The sequence below is a fragment of the Siphateles boraxobius genome, unplaced genomic scaffold (genome assembly GCF_051911475.1).
Source record: "Siphateles boraxobius isolate OS27281-9 unplaced genomic scaffold, OSU_SipBor_1 6, whole genome shotgun sequence".
NCBI lineage: Eukaryota > Metazoa > Chordata > Actinopteri > Cypriniformes > Leuciscidae > Siphateles > Siphateles boraxobius.
In genome coordinates this window covers 11,295,234-11,319,481 of record NW_027509186.1, presented here as the reverse complement: position 1 = coordinate 11,319,481, position 24,248 = coordinate 11,295,234, and the positions used below count along the sequence as shown (strand labels likewise).

General features: G+C 39.8%; 2 protein-coding genes across 2 annotated transcripts; both read right to left on the bottom strand.

Annotated features, from left to right (window-relative positions):
- Positions 1-5,504: 5,504 nt before the first annotated feature.
- Positions 5,505-7,636, bottom strand: LOC143715852 (zona pellucida sperm-binding protein 4-like). Its single transcript, XM_077207666.1, has 8 exons — positions 6,957-7,636; positions 6,692-6,879; positions 6,523-6,620; positions 6,297-6,454; positions 6,026-6,218; positions 5,814-5,961; positions 5,658-5,730; positions 5,505-5,581 (listed from the first exon to the last, which is right to left on the bottom strand). The coding sequence occupies exons 1-8, from the start codon at positions 7,633-7,635 to the stop codon at positions 5,505-5,507; spliced, it is 1,614 nt and encodes a 537-aa protein (XP_077063781.1). The 5' UTR covers position 7,636.
- A 3,705-nt stretch (positions 7,637-11,341) lies between these two features.
- LOC143715853 (zona pellucida sperm-binding protein 4-like) lies at positions 11,342-13,412 on the bottom strand. The gene is made up of 8 exons (XM_077207667.1): positions 12,794-13,412; positions 12,529-12,716; positions 12,360-12,457; positions 12,134-12,291; positions 11,863-12,055; positions 11,651-11,798; positions 11,495-11,567; positions 11,342-11,418 (listed from the first exon to the last, which is right to left on the bottom strand). The coding sequence occupies exons 1-8, from the start codon at positions 13,410-13,412 to the stop codon at positions 11,342-11,344; spliced, it is 1,554 nt and encodes a 517-aa protein (XP_077063782.1).
- Between the last annotated feature and the right edge of the window lie 10,836 nt (positions 13,413-24,248).

The following is a 24,248-nucleotide window of genomic DNA, read 5'->3' as shown; positions in this document are numbered from 1 at the left end:
GTTGAAAAACATTATGTTTGAGAGAGATGTGGCAAAGGTACAGCAAACAGAACTGGGAACAAGGATGATTGGGACGTCTATTACAAATTAAGAAATCAAGTATAACTGAAATTAATAGGGAAAAGAATATAATGTTTTACAAAATTAAAATAAGTGAATGTAAATATGTTTGTAAAAAAAATTGAGTACAATCAGTGAAATAATGGTTAGGAAAGCAAGTCAAATTCCTTCTTTTATTTATACATATGACTAATTTTTAACTATTTTTAAACCATATGAAATTGGAAATTATTTAAATGATTTTTTCATAAATAAGTTGATAAATTAAGAGAAGAAATGTTGTTTGGCAGAACCAGTTTGCAATCATCTTTAATTAGGTATTTTTCCTTTAGCTTGGAAAGATGCAAAGGTTATTCATCTACAGAAAAATGCAGCACTGGGTTTTAATGGTCATAATAGTCGACCGATAAGTTTGCTACCAGATCTTAGCAAAGAATTGAAAAGCATAGTTTGTGAGGAGAATAATTTGCCCTATAATTTTCAGCATGCATATTGAGAGAGCAGAGATTGATGACAATAACAGTATGAAGCAGTATTGTTAGATAAATGTACTTCTCATACTGTACATTGGTTTATAAGTTAACTGTCTAATGGGACAATGTGTATTTTATAATGGAAGTTATTCAGATTTGAAAGAGTTGCAATGTGGTGTGCCTCAAGGAAGTTGTTTAAGACCAATGATCTTCCTCTTGTTTTAAAGTGTTCATGGACAGTCATGTATGCAGATGATAAAACGTTATATTTACCTGCAACATCAGTTGAGCAGCTGTCTACTGCTTTGGATGAGGAAATACAATTGGTCATAAAGTAGGTACGGAATAATAAGTTGGTTCTAAACTTTATTAAAAACCAAAAGCATTGTGTTTGCATCAAATTGCATCAAAAGTTACATTTGTCTGTAAAGAGTGTGCCTATTGAACAGGTAGAGGAAATAAGACTTCTTGGAGATATATTAGACAGTAGGCTGAAGTGGTCAAAACAGATAGAAAATATGGTAACAGGTTTGGGAAGAGATTTGTCAGTTATTAAGAGATGTGTAAAGCTACTTTAGCTATTGACCTATGTTTTCAAATTTCCTGTGGTGGTTTTGTCTAGATCGGACTAATGATTTCGAAGATAATCGCAATTTTTTTAAGCGCTAAATGACACCTGTTAAAGATGTATGTGCTTGTACTGGTTTGTCAACATCTAATCCTCAACCTCGATCAGAAGGTTTGTAAGCAAAGAAGTTCATGACAGCTTCAGTTCCCAAGCATTTTTTTTATTCCAATAAATCCACAAGTAGTTTGTTTTACATGTAGGTTTATTGTGGTTTCTGAAATAAAAATATAACAATGAATAAATTAAATAAACGAATCAAATATTTAAATACAATGCCGGCAAATATATATTGCAATAATAAAGCAACACTGAATTGGGAATTGCAGTATTAAATGAAATTAAACGAATGACCACTAGGCGGACCTGCACCAGTAATAGAACAGTCACAAGATTTGGTGCTAAACAATAACAAATGGGCCTATTTGTGTTAAATCACCTAAACAACACCCTCAAACTGTAAAAAGAATGCTAAATGATAACTTCACACAAATATTCCAGCGATCAATATCAGTATTGTTAATGCATTTGCAATAAACACAGAACGTGGCCGTCTATTTGTAGGCCTACATGTCTGTTAATCGAAACTCTCTTCTTAACATGTGCATAAATATCACGACAAAACAACAATATAGAATTGAATAAACATACATATGTCTACTGATACACATACACTTTCACCTAAGGTATATTAATGGAAACTTACATTGTCAAGAACTCGCACACATCAAAACAAACAATGATGTCTCGTTACAGCGGCACATATATATTCTTGCCGTCCCCGACTGCGCCCACATGTGATGTCACAGACTAATTCAAATTAAGAGTTCGACAGGGATTTGATACAACAAGTTACACAAACCAGGCGAAACCTGGCATGTTTGGTATCGTTGGACTTGACAAGGATTCAGGACTCTGAGGTCACTTCCGAGAAAAACACTGGCTTGAAACTTCTCAGGCTCCTTAAGGGCATTGTGCCGATGACGCATACAGAGTTTTTTGAGATACGCCAATGTTCTCATAGACTTTCATGGCACCATGGATAAAGACACTGCATGGCAAATTTCACCAGACTAACGTTTGGGTGCGGTTATAGCCATTTTCATGATTTTTGTCCCTGTTATAGGCACCAAGTGGCCAATCCTCACAATTTTTTTTTCATGTGACCTCAAATTGAGCTCATAAACGTGTCCCGAGTTTAACAAAAATATCTCTTTCCGTTCACAAGTTATAGCCGTTTTAGTAAAAGTGGCCCCCATCACTTCGTAAATTTTGGTTCCCCTTAGCGACTGTGAATTGAAATTTGGAATTTTTTTTTTATGATTATTGATAGTCTCTCCAAAGAATACTTCTTACAGTGGTTTGGTTCCGATCAGGCCAAAAAGCTAGGAGTAGTTCGCAAAAGTAGGTTTTTGGAAAAAAACAAAATTCTTGAAAATTTTCCCAGGGTGAGCAAATCCGATGCACGCATGTTGTCCGACTTGAGCCAATGATTCCAACGATATAAGACACTTGAGCCTACGCCCAACGGTTTAGGAGTTCGTAACTTTGACCGCTGTAGCGCCCCAGTCAGGCCGTTTGGGGCACGCCCTTGGTGACGTTGTAGGTGGTGTGAGTAATACCAGCCCTCAAATTTTCAAGTCTCTACGATTTATGGTTCGGTCTGCCCGATCAGTTTTAGATGGAGAATGCTGCATCATGGCAAAATTAACAATAACAATGGGGTTTCAGCACTACGTGCTTGAACCCCTAATAATTCGTTCCCTGATTCTTTCAGAGACCATTTCTGTTACGGTGGTAGTTTAGCGACAAATGTACACATGAGTAATTGAGTCCTTCACTCTACTGTTTTCGTTAAAAGTCGATTGGAACTGAAATAAGTCTTGCTAACATTTGCGGGCAAAAATAGACTAAGGGGATAGTTAAAGAGATAGTTCATCCTAAAATGAAAATTCTGTCATTAATTACTCAGCCTCATGTCGTTCCAAACCCGTAAAACTTTCGTTCATCTTCAGAACACAAAAGAAGATATTTTTGATAAAATACGCAAACTTTCTATCCCTCTATAGACAGCTACAAACTTTAACTAACTAAAAGTGTCATAGAGGGATAGAAGGTTTGCGGATTTCATCAAAAAGATCTTCATTTGTGTGAACGAAAGTCTTTTAGGTTTGGAACTACATGAGGGTGAGTAATTAATTACAGAATTTCCCAAGGGCGTAGGTTTGGTTTTGAGATTGGTGGGGACATTCCCAGAAGCTGAGGAATCAGGAAATAAATAGGATAATATTAAGGTTTTTAGTCTATATTGACCTAAACAATACGTTAATTAATTCTGTAATGAAAGGATAACTATTACAACTGCAGTGAACCGAAGACAGTCTCAAAAACGTGGTTTGAAATCGCTGGTGTTTCTGACGTCACAAACTACCTTGTAACCAATCACGCCAATGAGTGGATCTCTGATCTGGTGTAAAATGATTGGATGTGGGGCTAATTTTCATATTCACAGAACCATGCATACTAACTGAGGCAAGGGTGTAGTGTAACATTCTGGCAATTTTAATGCATGAAAAACTTTTTTCCAAGGAATTTTTTTTAAATATGTTATTTTGGTTATCAAAGATGAGATTTAAGGGATAAAATTTACTACAGGGTGACTTTAAGACCAAATAACTAGTCATGTGAAAGTGCACACTCTTCAAGAACTCATATAAGGGCAATTCTTGCTTGCACACATATGCAATGCTCTCAAACCCTGTTCACAGCCAGTATTAAGATGCAATTTGGTTGATCGGATCACAAGTAGACATTCCTGATTACACCTGGTGTTTTAACTGTTTTCTTCAAGGGGAGGGGTCTAAGTTTAGGCTTTTTCAGATCTTTCAAAAGAATATAATGGAAAAACATGCAGAGAGCAGGAGCTTTTGTTTCTGCTCTGACAGCCGCAATACCACACCGAACACATTTCAAAAAACAGGAATGGTGAGAAACGTGTTGCTGGCATTTGTTGTAGTTGTCAATATTTAAAACCCAAGCATCAATGTTTTACAGGTTTACAATAAAAAGTGATACATTAATGAATTTGTCAAAATTGCACATTAGTCACACAGAAATAAATTGGTTTACTGTTAGGTCTATTTCACAAAACAAAGACACTTATTCAGTCGCATCTGTTTATAAAGCAGTTACAGGACATATTTACATCACATTAAGAATGATCATTTCTAAAAAAAAATATGCCACTAATAATACGACCTGAGGAGCTTTAGCACTCTCTCCCTGTAGACTAGAGTTATATTTTCAGGCAGAGAAACAGGGGAAGCGCCCCCCAAAAAAAGATAATAAAAACATGAATGTGATGGCCATTATGATTTGTCTGATTTCTTCAAGCATTCATGTTTACTATGGTAATGATTAGAGTCCATTGTCTTTTGCATCACGTATACATTTTTTTACCTCATACAGTGATAAGAATCCACATCAGATCACAATCAGAAAGTATTAAAACATGAAAGTTAGTTGAGGATAAATTTAAAAAAATATATATCTTGAATACTGACAGAATCATCCAGCGGTGCAGTCTCCAGACTCAAGTAAACTCCGCCTCTGTTTGTAACAAGCTGGGCTGCTTTGGACCAAGGTATTCAGCAGGCCAGAAAACCCTGGCTGTTGGCCCAGAGGAAGCCCTGACGAGGCTCGATCAAGCCCCGGAAGTGACCATGGAAACAACTGGCCCTGGCATGCACTAGCACACCTACTTCTGGCCTGACGGTGGAGTCGGAGCTGATGAGGCTAAAGATTGCAGCCTCTAGCGTCAGACACTAGAGCACCTCTTGAGTTCAGGGAAGTGAGGTTTACTCACAGCAACTACTAGCTGGCCTCCGTCACACTTTGTACGTTTGTCCTCAAACTAAACTTGGTCTTCAGCCAACAAAGTTTAAAATGACAAAAAGCACTACCAAAGAAAGCCAACAAATGACCTTAGAGGGGCATGGGCATGTTTGAGTATCATGGGCATGTTTGAGTATCAATGTTCAGTTATGTTAGTCCAGCCGTAAAGCCACAAACAGAAGTTACACAACCCTTAATTTCATACCATGTGAAACATGAACCGGGGCCCAAGTTAGCAACTAGAGCTCGGCAAACAGTTAAGTTAAATTGCTTGGGCAGAAGCTTGGCCCATTTAGTTCAAGTCTAGAACTTGAAGGCACAAGAAAAAAGGTTTAGTAGTGCAGCCCTATAAATCAAACTGAGAACAGTCACGAAACTCCAGTCAGAAATCAATACCAAAGAGAAACTGTTGAGTTTCAGGAAGTTTATTAAAAATATATATATACACACATTCACATGACCAGGATAACTTCTCCACTAGACACCACAGTTTGCCCACTAGAGATGGTCTTGAGGTGCGCATGTCTTCCTGTAAAAAGTGGTAGAAGCATGAGGGGCATTTAAATAAATTCAGTTCCTGAAGTCAATATACAAAAAGCACTCACTTTTCCTAGTGCAGCTTTGCTCACAGGAGCCAGAAGAGGGATGGCATACCGCTGTACTACAGTGGATGAAGATCTAACAGAGGGGTAAAGGGTTAAGACACAATTCACTATAAATAGCACTAATATTAAGGCTTGAGGTAAGGCTGCGGAGCATACGGTTTCCTGCAGAGGAGCCAGTGATGCTGGATCTACAAATGTGAACATCTTCACAACAAAGCGCTTGTAGTGGGTTGGAAACTGAAGACCAGAAGATCCAGCCACTGGAACCAATGTGGTCAGGTAACGATCATCCTGGTAAGGGCATCTGAAAGGCAAAGAGGCAGTCAGAAATGCCATACAACACATGGATAAAGACTGGTATTACTCACCCATCAACAAGAAGGTCCCATTGGGGTAGACTGAGTGGACTTGGGGATTGTGTCGCCCAGCAATGTCCCAGCATCAGGACAATGTTGGGGTCGGTCCTCTCCAAAATGCGCACCTCAACATACACAGGTTCTCGCAGGACTTTTGTAACTGGATAATCAGCATCACTGTAGTAGGATGTGTACGCCTCATCCCCTGAGGATACAGTGTTCAACTAAACTGCTGCAACCTGGAGTTTAAGAGGCTTTAGGCATACTTGGGACAAACACCTACCTTCTGCACAGCCTTTAGTGACACATTGACCATTTGCCAGTCTAAGCTCCACCCTGAGGGGTCCAGGAGCAGCTACTGGTGGAGGTGGAGGAACACTGTTGACCTCCACAACCAGAGCTTCCGTAGAAGTAGCCGAGTACCTACACTGGAAGAGAAGCCTGGACAAACCATGAGCTTGTAGCACTTGTCAATAATTAAAATTTATGACAAAGCATACGTCACCTACTCAAAATGGCTGTCCCTTGTGATGGAACCAAGTGGTCCAATACCCACTTCATACGAGGAGATCATTCGGTTTTCATACACCACATATCCACTGTCCTCCTGCAAATAGTAACACTGTTGGTATCCAACCCATTCTAAGTCATGCAGAAAGAAAACAAGCAGCTACTCACCATCATGCTTGTGCCACATGCAGTGACAGGGAACTGGTATATAGCAAAGAAAGGAGTGGATCCCACAGGACTGCAAGGTGGGTCATTTCCACCCAGGAGACGGACTGAATCCAGGCTCAATCGAGGCAGCGTAACATCTCTAGCAACCACTACCACAAACTGACCATCTCGTATACACTGGACAGTCACTGGAATGAGTAACAATAACAGGTTATTGCTGAAGATCAGTTTAACAAACACGTTTGCATTGACTCAGCACTCTTACCTGCCTTCCCATAGTAACACTTCTGTCCGTTAAAGCAGCAGTTGATAGCTGCACACTCAGCACCACTGATACCAGGTGGTCCACATTGGATCTGCTCATAATCAGCTACAGCACATTTGTCAAGGGGCTCTGCCTGTGCCACTGTCTGCTTAGGCTGAAACTGCTGAGAAAACTGTTGACTAGATTGCTGTTGAACTGACTGAGGAAACTGTTGACTAGCTTGCGGTTGAACTGGCCGAGGAAACTGTTGACTAGCTTGCGGTTGAACTGGCCGAGGAAACTGTTGACTAGCTTGCTGTTGAACTGGATGAGGAAACTGTTGACTAGCTTGCGGTTGAACTGGCCGAGGAAACTGTTGACTAGCTTGCTGTTGAACTGGATGAGGAAACTGTTGACTAGCTTGCTGTTGAACTGGATGAGGAAACTGTTGACTAGCTTGCTGTTGAAACTGCGGATTAGCTTGCCATTGCACTGACTGGGGAAACTGTTGACTAGCTTGCTGTTGAACTGGATGAGGAAACTGTTGACTGGCTTGCTGTTGAAACCGCTGGTCAGTTTGCTTGAAAATCAGAGTTTGAGGATTCTGGGGCAGATTACTCCACTGTGGAACAGCATGACTGAAAGCACAGAACCAAACACAAAGTGCCAGACACTGAAGAGCACACCAAATTCCTGCCATTGTTATACAGCTAGTCACACTGTTGAGATGCTGCCCTTTGGTCTTTTTGTACCCTACTGACTTTGGCTAATTAATGATATACCCTCCCTCTTCATTAACAGTCATGATTCTCCAGACTTGCATGAGTGGGAGTCTATGCAACTGGGTGATTCTATTGGCTATTAACATTTTTTTTTGTTTTGTTCTTTCCACCACTTTTTAACAAAGGCCTACACATATTGAGCCGGATTCAGAGTAGTATGCTAGTACAATTCCTGTCATTCTGAAGTCAGCCATACTCGTTCGTTGTAATATAACAACACTCTTCAGAGACATAGTCATGAAGACCTATCGGCTCCGAAGCGAAAGACTACTGGTGCGTGCATCCACTTCCATATTTATTCCAGCGCTGTGGGGCGGAGTGTGTGATGCAATTCTTGCACGTCAATGTGCATTGGATCGTTTTTACAATACTCGAAGATGACAGGCTCTCTAAGCGTGATCCCAATCACTCGACTAAAAGGGAACTAATGAACGCCATTTTTGTTCTGTCGGTCAGCGAATAAATGTTCAGTGCACAACGAGTACTATTAAAAACGCTTGACTCTTTCAGTGACGGGCATGCGAATTGTGTTTTTCTAATGTATGAGCAACAGAACGTATAACAGTAAAACAAATAAAATTGGTAATATAATAACACTGAACCGATGGCAGTAGTTGTTGAGTCACCAGTACATTGAACTAAGTTTGGACTCGAACTGCGGAGAACTGATGATCTGCTGTTGAAGCGGAAATCAGTCAGGAGAATTGTGAATAAAACTGATGAGGCTCTGAGGCAAAACTGCACAAAATGAGAGTAGAAGGTTTTTTTTTTAAATAAAACATTTTCTTTTTTAATTATGCCTCATAACCTTTAATCAAAATAATGTCCTCTCTCTCTTGCAGCTCATCTCTTCTCTTCTCATTTCTTCTTCTTTGCCACATAATACAGCCACAACCTCATCAAACCAAAGAGAAGTTTTATCCTGGTTAAATATAACATACATATAAATTATGTTACAAATATTCAAATGATCACATAGGTACTGGGATAAAAGTTTATAGTTTGAATATAAACACTGATTTCTACGGAAGCGATCAAAATAGAGCACAAAAAAATCACTAAAAGCACAAAACTTCGCATTTCAAATAATGGTTGAATCAATTACATTGTTACATCAGTAGGTGGCGTCGTGGCTACAAGTGACTGTTAAAAATGTATTTGTCATTGAATCATTCATTCAAAACATTCGTTCAAAAAATGCTGATTAAACAAATATTTCGCAGGGATCTATGAATCCAGGAAGTCCAGCAGTATTGTTTATTTTTGTTATAATTTCACATATAATAAAAAAATCAGATTCCCACCCAAAATCCCACTAAGTCTTTTCAGATTCTTAATATACTGTATATGGTTCACGAATCCAAATAAATGACACTAACCATGTGAACAAACACAAAAACTTGTGGAGTTCATGCATCTTGAGTGCTGCTGTAATATTTACATTATATTGCCAAAATTTTTGGGACATGTACCTTTACATGCACATGAACTTTAATGGCATCCCATTCTTAATCTGTAGGGTTTAATAAGGAGTTGGCCCACCCTCTGCTGCTATAACAGCTTCAACTATTCTTGGAAGGCTTTCCACAAGGTTTAGGAGTGTGTTTATGGGAATTTTTGACCATTTATGGGAATTTTCAAGAAGCACATTTGTGAGGTCAGGCACTGTTTATTGACCGTTTATGGGAATTTTCAAGAAGCGCATTTGTGAGGTCAGGCACTGATGTTGGACGAGAAGGCCCGACTCACAGTCTCCACTCTAATTCATCCCAAAGGTGTTCTTTCGGGTTGAGGTCAGGACTTTGTGCAGGCCAGTCAAGTTCCTCCACACCAAAATCGCTCATCCATGTCTTTATGGACCTTGCTTTGTGCGACTGTGAATTGAAATTTGGATTTTTTTTTTAATGATTATTGATAGTCTCTCCAAAGAATACTTCTTACAGTGGTTTGGTTCCGATCAGGCCAAAAAGCTAGGAGTAGTTCGCAAAAGTAGGTTTTTGGAAAAAACCAAAATTCTTGAAATTTTTCCCAGGGTGAGCAAATCCGATGCACGCATGTTGTCCGACTTGAGCCAATGATTACACCTGGTGTATTAATTGTTTTCTTCAAGGGGAGGGGTCTAAGTTTAGGCTTTTTCAGATCTTTCAAAAGAATATAATGGAAAAACATGCAGAGAGCAGGAGCTTTTGTTTCTGCTCTGACAGCCGCAATACCACACCGAACACATTTCAAAAAACAGGAATGGTGAGAAACGTGTTGCTGGCATTTGTTGTAGTTGTCAATATTTAAAACCCAAGCATCAATGTTTTACAGGTTTACAATAAAAAGTGATACATTAATGAATTTGTCAAAATTGCACATTAGTCACACAGAAATAAATTGGTTTACTGTTAGGTCTATTTCACAAAACAAAGACACTTATTCAGTCGCATCTGTTTATAAAGCAGTTACAGGACATATTTACATCACATTAAGAATGATCATTTCTAAAAAAAAATATGCCACCAATTATACGACCTGAGGAGCTTTAGCACTCTCTCCCTGTAGACTAGAGTTATATTTTCAGGCAGAGAAACAGGGGAAGCGCCCCCCAAAAAAAGTTGCTTAATTTTGATAGTATAAAGAGACTAGACGTAGGCTACTGAAAGATAAAATAAAAACATGAATGTGATAGCCATTATGATTTGTCTGATTTCTTCAAGAATTCTTTTGCATCACGTATACATTTTTTTTTACCTCATATAGTGATAAGAATCCACATCAGATCACAATCAGAAAGTATTAAAACATGAAAGTTAGTTGAGGATAAATTAAAAAATATATATCTTGAATACTGACAGAATCATCCAGCGCTGCCGTCTCCAGACTCAAGTAAACTCCGCCTCTGTTTGTAACAAGCTGGGCTGCTTTGGACCAAGGTATTCAGCAGGCCAGAAAACCCTGGCTGTTGGCCCAGAGGAAGCCCTGACGAGGTTCGATCAAGCCCCGGAAGTGACCATGGAAACAACTGGCCCTGGCATGCACTAGCACACCTACTTCTGGCCTGACGGTGGAGTCGGAGCTGATGAGGCTAAAGATTGCAGCCTCTAGCGTCAGACACTAGAGCACCTCTTGAGTTCAGGGAAGTGAGGTTTACTCACAGCAACTACTAGCTGGCCTCCGTCACACTTTGTACGTTTGTCCTCAAACTAAACTTGGTCTTCAGCCAACAAAGTTTAAAATGACAAAAAGCACTACCAAAGAAAGCCAACAAATGACCTTAGAGGGGCATGGGCATGTTTGAGTATCATGGGCATGTTTGAGTATCAATGTTCAGTTATGTTAGTCCAGCCGTAAAGCCACAAACAGAAGTTACACAACCCTTAATTTCATACCATGTGAAACATGAACCGGGGCCCAAGTTAGCAACTAGAGCTTGGCAAATAGTTAAGTTAAATTGCTTGGGCAGAAGCTTGGCCCATTTAGTTCAAGTCTAGAACTTGAAGGCACAAGAAAAAAAGGTTTAGTAGTGCAGCCCTATAAATCAAACTGAGAACAGTCACGAAACTCCAGTCAGAAATCAATACCAAAGAGAAACTGTTGAGTTTCAGGAAGTTTATTAAAAAAATATATATACACACACATTCACATGACCAGGATAACTTCTCCACTAGACACCACAGTTTGCCCACTAGAGATGGTCTTGACGTGCGCATGTCTTCCTGTAAAAAGTGGTAGAAGCATGAGGGGCATTTAAATAAATTCAGTTCCTGAAGTCAATATACAAAAAGCACTCACTTTTCCTAGTGCAGCTTTGCTCACAGGAGCCAGAAGAGGGATGGCATACCGCTGTACTACAGTGGATGAAGATCTAACAGAGGGGTAAAGGGTTAAGACACAATTCACTATAAATAGCACTAATATTAAGGCTTGAGGTAAGGCTGCGGAGCATACGGTTTCCTGCAGAGGAGCTAGTGATGCTGGATCTACAAATGTGAACATCTTCACAACAAAGCGCTTGTAGTGGGTTGGAAACTGAAGACCAGAAGATCCAGCCACTGGAACCAATGTGGTCAGGTAACGATCATCCTGGTAAGGGCATCTGAAAGGCAAAGAGGCAGTCAGAAATGCCATACAACACATGGATAAAGACTGGTATTACTCACCCATCAACAAGAAGGTCCCATTGGGGTAGACTGAGTGGACTTGGGGTTTGTGTCGCCCAGCAATGTCCCAGCATCAGGACAATGTTGGGGTCGGTCCTCTCCAAAATGTGCACCTCAACATACACAGGTTCTCGCAGGACTTTTGTAACTGGATAATCAGCATCACTGTAGTAGGATGTGTACGCCTCATCCCCTGAGGATACAGTGTTCAACTAAACTGCTGCAACCTGGAGTTTAAGAGGCTTTAGGCATACTTGGGACAAACACCTACCTTCTGCACAGCCTTTAGTGACACATTGACCATTTGCCAGTCTAAGCTCCACCCTGAGGGGTCCAGGAGCAGCTACTGGTGGAGGTGGAGGAACACTGTTGACCTCCACAACCAGAGCTTCCGTAGAAGTAGCCGAGTACCTACACTGGAAGAGAAGCCTGGACAAACCATGAGCTTGTAGCACTTGTCAATAATTAAAATTTATGACAAAGCATACGTCACCTACTCAAAATGGCTGTCCCTTGTGATGGAACCAAGTGGTCCAATACCCACTTCATACGAGGAGATCATTCGGTTTTCATACACCACATATCCACTGTCCTCCTGCAAATAGTAACACTGTTGGTATCCAACCCATTCTAAGTCATGCAGAAAGAAAACAAGCAGCTACTCACCATCATGCTTGTGCCACATGCAGTGACAGGGAACTGGTATATAGCAAAGAAAGGAGTGGATCCCACAGGACTGCAAGGTGGGTCATTTCCACCCAGGAGACGGACTGAATCCAGGCTCAATCGAGGCAGCGTAACATCTCTAGCAACCACTACCACAAACTGACCATCTCGTATACACTGGACAGTCACTGGAATGAGTAACAATAACAGGTTATTGCTGAAGATCAGTTTAACAAACACGTTTGCATTGACTCAGCACTCTTACCTGCCTTCCCATAGTAACACTTCTGTCCGTTAAAGCAGCAGTTGATAGCTGCACACTCAGCACCACTGATACCAGGTGGTCCACATTGGATCTGCTCATAATCAGCTACAGCACATTTGTCAAGGGGCTCTGCCTGTGCCACTGTCTGCTTAGGCTGAAACTGCTGAGAAAACTGTTGACTAGATTGCTGTTGAACTGACTGAGGAAACTGTTGACTAGCTTGCGGTTGAACTGGCCGAGGAAACTGTTGACTAGCTTGCGGTTGAACTGGCCGAGGAAACTGTTGACTAGCTTGCTGTTGAACTGGATGAGGAAACTGTTGACTAGCTTGCTGTTGAACTGGATGAGGAAACTGTTGACTAGCTTGCTGTTGAACTGGATGAGGAAACTGCGGATTAGCTTGCCATTGCACTGACTGGGGAAACTGTTGACTAGCTTGCTGTTGAACTGGATGAGGAAACTGTTGACTGGCTTGCTGTTGAAACCGCTGGTCAGTTTGCTCGAACATCAGAGTTTGAGGATTCTGGGGCAGATTACTCCACTGTGGAACAGCATGACTGAAAGCACAGAACCAAACACAAAGTGCCAGACACTGAAGAGCACACCAAATTCCTACCATTGTTATACAGCTTGTCACACTGTTGAGATGCTGCCCTTTGGTCTTTTTGTACCCTACTGACTTTGGCTAATTAATGATATACCCTCCCTCTTCATTAACAGTCATGATTCTCCAGACTTGCATGAGTGGGAGTCTATGCAACTGGGTGATTCTATTGGCTATTAACATTTTTTTTGTTTTGTTCCTTCCACCCCTTTTGAACAAAGGCCTACACATATATGCTGCGTTCCAAACCGCATACTTCCCTACTATTTAGTATGGGAAAAGAGTAGGCGAGCGAAAAAGTATGTATTAATCCAAAAGAGTAGGCGAGAATTACCTGGGTGACGTACCAATTATCGCGAGATTTGGACTTAAGTGCGTTCGAATGTGCCTACTTTACTACTATATAGTAGGCGAAAACAGTACGTGAAGGAAGCAGTACGTTCGAAACATCAGTATTCATAAAAGAGTAGGGGAGAAGTTCCCGGATGGCTTACTGCTTCCGGCCCGATTTTTGAGTGCTCAACCGATGGATACTCTTCTATCCCAGGAGGCCACGCGAGAGCATACGTCATTATCAAACATCACGGAGATCAGTGACGCCGGGGGTTTTCAAATGTGAGTAAACACGGTTCCTTATGTGTTAAACTACAATAGAGAAGACGTTTTAACTGTTGAAGGTGTAAAGTAGTTAGACAGTATAGTATAGTTGTGATTTTGCTGTAAAAACATGTTTTGTATAGCTAGCTAACAGGGGAGCTCTAAGCACACGTAACGTCTCTAAAGTGGATTTACATAACCATATACATCTTAAACACGCTTATTTAAAATGTCTATTTACATCTGAAAGGAAAATATTGTAAGTATTGACAAATTGCAGATGAGCACATCACAACATGAAAAAGACATCTGAGTGATGTATGTGTGGCATTATCATAGGATAGGATAACGTTAATTCACTGTTGTCAACACTGTTGACATTAGACTAATGTGCTGTAAATAAGGTAAATAAACAAATCTATAAAGTAACTAAACATGTTTTTATTCAGACTGGTGTGAGCACTGAGGATGAGGAGCCCAGAGCTGAATCCTGGAAACGGTGCCATGGATGAGACTGTCATAAGATCTCTCCATCTGCCCTTATCGCCTCAGATTGTGAAGCGCAGCGCAGCAACAAGCTCCGGCACGAAGGCACGGTCACCTCTGGTGAATTCATCAGAATAAAGCCGCAGAATGGGAACCGCTGTGTTGAGATGGCAGTAGGATGTGGGCTTCAGCGCCCAAATACATGCATGTAGTTTGAATAAAGATTTGTTTCATGTGCAAGCATTTGTTTATTGTGTGATGGTTACTTTTATTTGTTCTTTTACTCATTTACTCATGTTTCTTATTGTTGTCAGTATATAAATATAATTATTTAATGTATGCATTAATTCATTGCTTGACTGACAATTGAGATGTTCACGTGTATTCATGCATAACTCATATGACAAAACAAATTACATTTTGCTTGTTTTATTAAATTATATCATTTTTAGTGTATAAAAAAAAGTAATATAATTAAGTATTGGTCAGCATTTAATATTATTTTGTTTAAGTTTTGGGGTGGGTTAACAATGCAATTCATTCTGAGGTAATATTAATTTTTTATGAGCGATACTTGCATTTTTCGAGTATAAAGTCAACAGTTTCTCCAAAGGAGATCTTCGAGCAGCGGCCCGTCTCCTTGTGCACTGCAGACAGTAAACGCAGAGGAAAACTGTTCTAGGTTGTGCTGTCGAGTTACTGATGTTATGAAGTGTTAGTGCACCTGTCGCTCATATAATTTAAACTTATAAACTTATTACATAAAGATCATGGAAAGATACTAGTTGTATCTAACAATGAACAATCATAATGACAAAACAGAAAACATAAAGATCATTAGTTTGTGTACATCATAATATGATATTTATACACAGGAAAAAAGAACAATAACAAGGCTAAATATCTTTAAATATAAATAGTTCTTCATAATACATTAAAAAATAGTTTTGTTGTTATTGTCTGAGGGATGAAACGAGAGGTAAATTCATCAAGAAAAGAGGAAAACTTGAAGGAGAAACTTTTTGGGTATAAAATAAAGAAATTAACAACATATTCAAGAGATAACGATTTTGGGGTTTCTTAAAAAATCGTTATAAGGAACTGTGGGTCACATTAGAAGGGTTTAAAATATAACAACTTAAATCAACCCTAAATGTATTCACAAAATAAATTGGCAGCTGTTTCTTCAACAATACCACAAAATGAGCAAGTTTCATCAATATCAAGATATTTACAGATAGATGAATTAAACGTGTCGTTCATCTTTTAAGTTGTTGCGCTTGTGATAACATGTCGTAGGTCACATGATAACGTCAACATGGCGGATGATGTCCGGATCGCATTCATACTCAACGAGATTTGGCTATAAAGTACCTACTCTTTTAGCGCTCGTTAAGTAAGTACTCATTGAAATTAAGTACCTACTCATTGAGTATGCGGTTTGGAACGCAGCCATTGAGCCGGATTCAGAATAGTATGCTAGTACAATTCCTGTCATTCTGAAGTCAGCCTTTGTTTTTATCCTTCATTAGCTGCATTTTATAGGCTATTTGATGTTTTGGCTATTCCGGATTTTTTTTTCTTTTAAACATCGTGGAGTTTTCATGGTATTTAAAAAAAATATGCCACCAATAATACGACCTGAGGAGCTTTAGCACTCTCTCCCTGTAGACTACAGTTATCTTTTCAGATAGAGAAACAGATGAAGCTCCGCAAAAAAAAAAAAGCTTTATTTTTATAGTATAAAGAGACGAGACGTAGGCTACTGACAGATAAAATAAAAACATGCTTGTGAAAGCCATTATGATTTGTCTGATTTCTTCAATCGTTCATATTTACAATGTTTACTATGGTAATGATTAGAGTGCATTGTCTTTTGCATCACATATAAATATTTTTACCTTGTACAGTGATAAGAATCCACATCGGATCACAAACAGAAAGCATTCAAACATGAAAGTTAATTGAGGTAAATTATTTTAAAAAATCTTTAATACTGACAGAATCATGCGGCGCTGCCGTCTCCAGACTCAAGTAAACTCTGCCTCTGTTTGTAACCTCTCAAGCCCAAGCTAGCCCGCTTTGGACCAAGGTATTCAGCAGGCCAGAAAACCCTGGCCGTTGGCCCAGAGTAAGCCCTGTAAGTGACAATGAAAACACGACTGGCCCTGGCATGCACTAGCACGCCTTGGCCCAACAGTGGACACGCGGCTAATGAGGCTAAAGATTGCAGCCTCTAGCGTCAGACACTAGAGCATTTATATTACAGAAGCCAACCCCCAAACTGTGTTATTTTAGTATCATTGAGATACTATACACTGTAGTTTTTGTTAAAAACAATTATTTGTTTTTATTTTTATATTTGGCATTTTCATTTTAGTTAAAGTTTTAGTAATTCTGTTGTGTGTTTTGTCATTTTAGTTTTTATTTTATTTTAATGTCTATTGTGACAAGGTTCATACAGCATTCGCTTTGCGATAGGCACAAATCGTACCGTGCCGTCTGTTTTTGGCACTATAACACTCGGGCTCACCCAGTTGTTGTAGGACTCCTCTATTACTCCCATTTCTATTCCCCTGCAGCCATCTGCGCCCCCAGCCTTTAGACCACCTTGAATTTAAAGGACTGTAATGCCAGATACCAACGGGCGATCCGCTCTCGACTAAGGTACAGCACCTGCCACTTCTCGTCTGTGGTGTGTCTGGGACCCTGATCAAGGTTCCCTCCTCCATCACAGGACATCGGTCAACAAAGTGATCGGCGTCTCCGCAACACCAACAGGCTTCCCTGCCACCTTATTGGTGAGGAGAGAGAGACAAGGGAGTCAAGAGTGTCCTAAGTTGGAACCGACTGATAAACTTCCCTTGGGAGGTGCTCTAGGTCCTGTCGCAGGCTCCATTACTGGACCACCCTGTCCCCACGGCGCCGCTCTGGGAGGAAAATTGACACGGACCAAGGGGGAGGGAGGGAGAAACAGGGTTTAAGAGGGAAACAGAGGGTAGAGGTTTCGACAACCCCAGATCGCCAGGTCCAACGACGTCGGGCGGTGGTACTCGACCCACTCTGCAGTCTTCTTTGAGGGACAAGCAATAAACTGTTTCAGCACCCCTAGATTGATGGTGTGCTCGACTTCACCTCCCCCGGACAGCAGCCTTCTGCTACAGCCGTCCCGGAACTTTAGATCCATCATGAAAGGGCCGACAGCTCTCGCTCAGTTCCACTGACCGATACCTCTGGGGATGTTACTCTGGATTGCCGCCAACCCGCTGCAGGATGGTCAGCTTGAGGTTGTCATAATCCAGGAGGTTCTGGACTGGCAGCTGTTGGGCAGCCACTTGCACCTCTTTGGACAGCAACGGGATGCCTCGGCTGTCTTCTCAAATAGGTCTATAAAGGCCTCCGGGTCATCTTGTGGACCCATTTTGGTCAGAGACATGTAAGCAGGGGTGGCATGGGGTTCTGTGGCCCGAACCTCCTGGTTCATCCAGCCTCGGAACAGCTCACGTTCCTCCTGCTGTGGCTGGAAGAGGGCATGAAAGCATTGCTCCTGATATTCCCTCATATCCAGAATCGCTAGTTATTTTGAAGAATGTTGGTAACCAGACAGTTGATGGGCCCCATTGACTTCCATAGTAAGAAAAAAATACTATGCAAGTCAATGGGGCCCATCAACTGTCTAGTTACCAACATTCTTCAAAATAACTTTTTTTGTGGTCAGCAGTAGAAAGAAACTGGTTAAACTTAATGATGACAGAATTACTGTCCAGTTTATCCTGTTATACACCAACGTTATACACTCTCAGAGGGAGATAACGCAGCCGAGGTATCGTCGCTAGAGGCCAGCTCACCATCTGATGCTGCAAACGGCATCCTGTCCTCTGGAGGGGCCCCGAATGAAACGGCTGGTCAGCCTTCTACAGAGGAACCAGCACGCTCAACGGGGGACTCCACCGGCTGCGGTGTGATGGAGGAGTGAGGAGCCCACAGGGAATGGTTACCGGGCAGGTATTCCATCACTATCCTACGATCACCCTAGGGGTGGGCATGGTAATGGGGACTCCACCTTCGCGGACGAAGACGAGTCTCGATCTCAACACCGAGACAGTCATATTCCCGCAATGGGAACATGAACCATCCACAAAAGCTGCTTCAGCGTGCTTTAAGCCCAAACACGTTCTGCAACAATTGTGACCGTCAGAGGAGGACAAGGAACGACCGCATCCAGGAACGCACAGGTAGTATGACAACTTGAAAAAGAGGCAAATGCACCCGTGTTGCTCTTTCAGGAAATGAAAACTCTCACCAGTGCCGGAGCACACAGGATCGCGGCAACACTGACAGGGATGGTGCAGCCTGTACCAGTGAAGCACTCCCTTTCTTTGCCCTCAACCGGCCGTCAGACAAACAAACACAAACACAGAATTGTGATGCTTTAAAACAGCATTTGGGAGCTCAGAAGGCTCGCGACCACCGCTGCACTCGCGCTGTAGAACCACCAGCACCGGGAGCGACTTCCTGAAGAAGCACCGACATATTCGTTCGTTGTAATATAACAACACTCTTCAGAGACATAGTCATGAAGACCTATCGGCTCCGAAGCGAAAGACTACTGGTGCATGCATCCACTTCCATATTTATTCCAGCGCTGTGGGGCGGAGTGTGTGATGCAATTCTTGCACGTCAATGTGCATTGGATCGTTTTTACAATACTCGAAGATGACAGGCTCTCTAAGCGTGATCCCAATCACTCGACTAAAAGGGAACTAATGAACGGCATTCTTGTTCTGTCGGTCAGCGAATAAATGTTCAGTGCACAACGAGTACTATTAAAAACGCTTGACTCTTTCAGTGACGGGCATGCGAATTGTGTTTTTCTAATGTATGAGCAACAGAACGTATAACAGTAAAACAAATAAAATTGGTAATATAATAACACTGAACCGATGGCAGTAGTTGTTGAGTCACCAGTACATTGAACTAAGTTTGGACTCGAACTGCGGAGAACTGATGATCTGCTGTTGAAGCGGAAATCAGTCAGGAGAATTGTGAATAAAACTGATGAGGCTCTGAGGCAAAACTGCACAAAATGAGAGTAGAAGTTTTTTTTTTTAAATAAAACATTTTCTTTTTTAATTATGCCTCATAACCTTTAATCAAAATAATGTCCTCTCTCTCTTGCAGCTCATCTCTTCTCTTCTCATTTCTTCTTCTTTGCCACATAATACAGCCACAACCTCATCAAACCAAAGAGGAGTTTTATCCTGGTTAAATATAACATACATATAAATTATGTTACAAATATTCAAATGATCACATAGGTACTGGGATAAAAGTTTATAGTTTGAATATAAACACTGATTTCTACGGAAGCGATCAAAATAGAGCACAAAAAAATCACTAAAAGCACAAAACTTCGCACTTCAAATAATGATTGAATCAATTACATTGTTACATCAGTAGGTGGCGTCGTGGCTACAAGTGACTGTTAAAAATGTATTTGTCATTGAATCATTCATTCAAAACATTCGTTCAAAAAATGCTGATTAAACAAATATTTCACAGGGATCTATGAATGCAGGAAGTCCAGAAGTATTGTTTATTTTTGTTATAATTTCACATATAATAAAAAAATCAGATTCCCACCCAAAATCCCACTAAGTCTTTTCAGATTCTTAATATACTGTATATGGTTCACGAATCCAAATATATGACACTAACCATGTGAACAATCACACAAACTTGTGGAGTTCATGCATCTTGAGTGCTGCTGTAATATTTACATTATTGCCAAAATTTTTGGGACATGTACCTTTACATGCACATGAACTTTAATGGCATCCCATTCTTAATCTGTAGGGTTTAGTAAGGAGTTGGCCCACCCTCTGCTGCTATAACAGCTTCAACTATTCTGGGAAGGCTTTCCACAAAGTTTAGGAGTGTGTTTATGGGAATTTTTGACCATTTATGGGAATTTTCAAGAAGCACATTTGTGAGGTCAGGCACTGTTTATTGACCGTTTATGGGAATTTTCAAGAAGCGCATTTGTGAGGTCAGGCACTGATGTTGGACGAGAAGGCCCGACTCACAGTCTCCACTCTAATTCATCCCAAAGGTGTTCTTTCGGGTTGAGGTCAGGACTTTGTGCAGGCCAGTCAAGTTCCTCCACACCAAAATCGCTCATCCATGTCTTTATGGACCTTGCTTTGTGCACTGGTGCGCAGTCATGTTGGACCAGGAAGGTGCCATCCCCAAACTGTTTCCACAAAGTTGGGTGCATGAAATTGTCCAAAATGTCTTGGTATGCTGAAGCATTAAGAGTTTCTTTCACTGGAACTAAGGTGCCGAGCCAACCCCTAAAAAACAACCCCACACCATAATCCCCCCTCCACCAATCTGTAAACTAGGCAGGCACAATAAGGGGTGTAACAATACATCAATATGGATTGATGCATCAATCAAATGTCTAACGATACGATTCATCGATGTCACATGTAAAAAATAGATATTAAATTCAATTTAAATTTAACTTAAATTAAAGTTTAAGTTTAAAGTTTTTAAAATTAATTAAAAAAATTAACTTAAAAAGATATTAAGAAGTCCTTAAAATTTCACAAGGCCTTAAAAATTTAAAAAATATTTTTAGACCTGAAAAGAGCTTTCGATACGGTAAACCATGACATCCTGTTATCCAAATTGTCCGCTCACAATACTTCTGAGGAGACATTACGATGGTTTAAATCATATTTAGAGAATAGGAAGCACTGCACAAGAATTAAGAGCAGTATGTCTTCCTTTTTGGACTGCTCAGATGGGGTGCCACAAGGGCCCTGGGCCCTCTTTTGTTCAGTGTATTTATAAATGATCTTCCAGATATTTGTCCTGAAGTTTAAGTACAAATGTACGCCGATGACGCTGTGATATATGTCCATGCGAAATCAAGTCAGAAAGACTTAGCAAAACTGTTAGCATGTTTTTTTCAATAAGGAATACTTCTCACGCTGTGCCGGAAATTATTGTAAAAGGAACAAGGATTCAAGAAGCAAAGTCTGTCAAGTATTTAGGCATAGTGTTGGATAGGACACTGTCGTTTAAAAAGCATGCTTCAAAATTGATAAAAAACGTAACATTTTATTCATAGCAGTTCAGATACAATCGCCCCCAAATGAGCACAGACGAAGCTAAGCTCTATATGCATGCGATGATATTTTCACACCTTACATACTGCATCACAACTTGGTCTCTATCAACCAACTCTGTGTTACAGCCGCTTCAAAGCTTGTATAAACATGCACTTAAATTTTTAGATAAAAAACCTGTTTCATATCACTACTGTAACATTGTGAAGAAATATAAATGATTGGCTTTTGAGAATTTTGTTTTGTTTTCAAATGTCAATTTAGTATATAAAATTCTTCATGATTTGGCCCCTCAGCCCCTGAGAATGTTTGTGAAATCTTGTGGAGAGGTAGGACTTAGAACAACCCGAGCCTCCTCTAGAGGAGATTGTTATGTCAACTTCAGGTACTCTACCTTTGGACAGAATTGATTCTCTGTGAAAGCTGTAGGGATGTGGAATGTGTTGCCATTAACTGTTGGTGAGAGTAATACCTTGCAACAGTGTCACCGTCCCGCTAGTGGGACGCCTGACTTTACTTCAATATATTACTATTAAAACCTAATTTAATCATGACAAACTATATATTGTTGGAAAGGTCTAAGACTCCTAAATAGATATTGTAGATATTAGCGCTGTTTTTTATTACAAATTATGTAGGAACAGTAATATATGAATTTATGACAAGAGTGCACCTCAAAAATTCTAAGTCATAACAGGAGTTTCTGACCTTTGTCACAAAAAGTCGACACTCACACTTTTAATAATTTAAACGTTGGTTTTTAATGCTAAAAGTTCATAATAAACCATAATCTAGTATTTGTCAATAAAAAATTATGAAAGAATATTTTAAAAAGTAAAGTAAAAAGTCCTCTAAAAAGTATAACATATATATATATATATATATATATATATATATATATATATATATATATATATATATATATATATATATATTCATTTTTTATTATTGTAAATTAGGTCAAAATCATAAATTAGGTATCATTTGAAAGCTTACGAACTCAGAATTCATCCTGTGAAAACCGTTTGGAAATTGGACTTTGCGTTACCATAGAAACGGTATTTTTGAATTAGGCTCTTCACCTTTTGGGCATCATCTTTCATAATTTTTTTATCAAAAACTTTTCTAATCTTGACAAAACACATATTGTCAGAAAGGTCTAAGTCTCAAGGTTCCATTTTTAGTGACAAAAATGATATTTGGATAGAAATTTATTAATTTGTTATGGCAGAATGCATACAATTAAATTAAATGGAATTCAATGGCACCCGGTGGCTATTTTTGGTATAACGCCTAAACAAAATCTCAAGGGAACTTCAATTTTTGTTATATCAACTTCAAATTTGGAACACAACTTGGTTAGATATATAGCTTTCATTTTATAGTAATTTTATAGTAACAAATATTTAGTAAAATATTTATTTTATATAAAAAAATATTAATAAAGTATATTATTTGATTTACTGTAAATTTTAACTTCCATAACTTTTCATACTTTAATTTTTTGAAGTGCTTTCACTTAATTAATAATCTGCAAAATGTTTTCTTTAAAACAAGACCAAACTTCTATATTCCAAAGCATTCTTGAATTGGGGGGGGGGGGGGGGGGGGGGTGGGGGGGGTGGCACTTAAGGGGTTAAACTTAATTTGAAGAAGTGGTTGAAAGATTTGTGAACATTTGTATCAGATTTGTGAACATTAACAAAAATTGGTTAATTGGGGTATTTTTAAAAATGTAAGATTAAAATAAAAAAAAAGAAATGAGAATTATACTGTAAATATTGCAATTTCATCCTTGTTGAGGTGATCCTTTTGCTGGTGCTGTATTTTATATTGTGAATGAATTCATCAGTAAGAATGCTCTTTGTCCACTGTATAAACCTGCTGTCATTTTGCCTGCAGTATTCAGGTCAGGTGACAAGGCTGCTAGTCACTCAAAAAGACTCGCTAGCTGAGAGGAGTTTCGTCAAAGCGGACTAAAAGTGATCGAGGATGGATAATTTCAATGAACTTGATGAACCCGGGATATCTTCTTCGGGGCGTAAAATGAAAATAAAAGCTGAAACATTTTCACGGAACCCTGCTAATGCAGCACGACAGTGGTGAGGGAAAAGCTCCCTGTATTGCGTGTAATCAAAACAACAAAGTTTGTCAGGCGTCTATGTCAGCTGAGGAGATTGACGTTAAAAAGATTAACCGGGTGTTTTATTATATATCATTGTAATTACTTGGTTTTGTTTAACTCTGAAACATGAAATGTGGAGTTATCTGCTTTTGCAAAAAAAAAAAAAAACCTTTAAATTAACTTTAATTTTGTAAGTTACCTGTATTTTTTTTGTTATTATTACTTAAAGGTGCTCAAAGCGATGTCATGCGTATTTTGGCCAAAACATTTTTTGTCACATACAACAAACATCTCCTCACTATCCGCTAGCTGCCTGTCCCCTGAACACACTGTAAAAAAACACGGTCTCTGCACACACCCCAGGCTCCACAAACAGCAACAAAAACAAACTGGGCTAACCCGCACCACGAAACATAAAAAACTGTTCCAGCCAATAACCGACATGAAGGGTTTGGGGGGTTAGTGCGCGGATGAGGAGGAGGGAGGGTCTAGCTAGCCTTCGTTTTG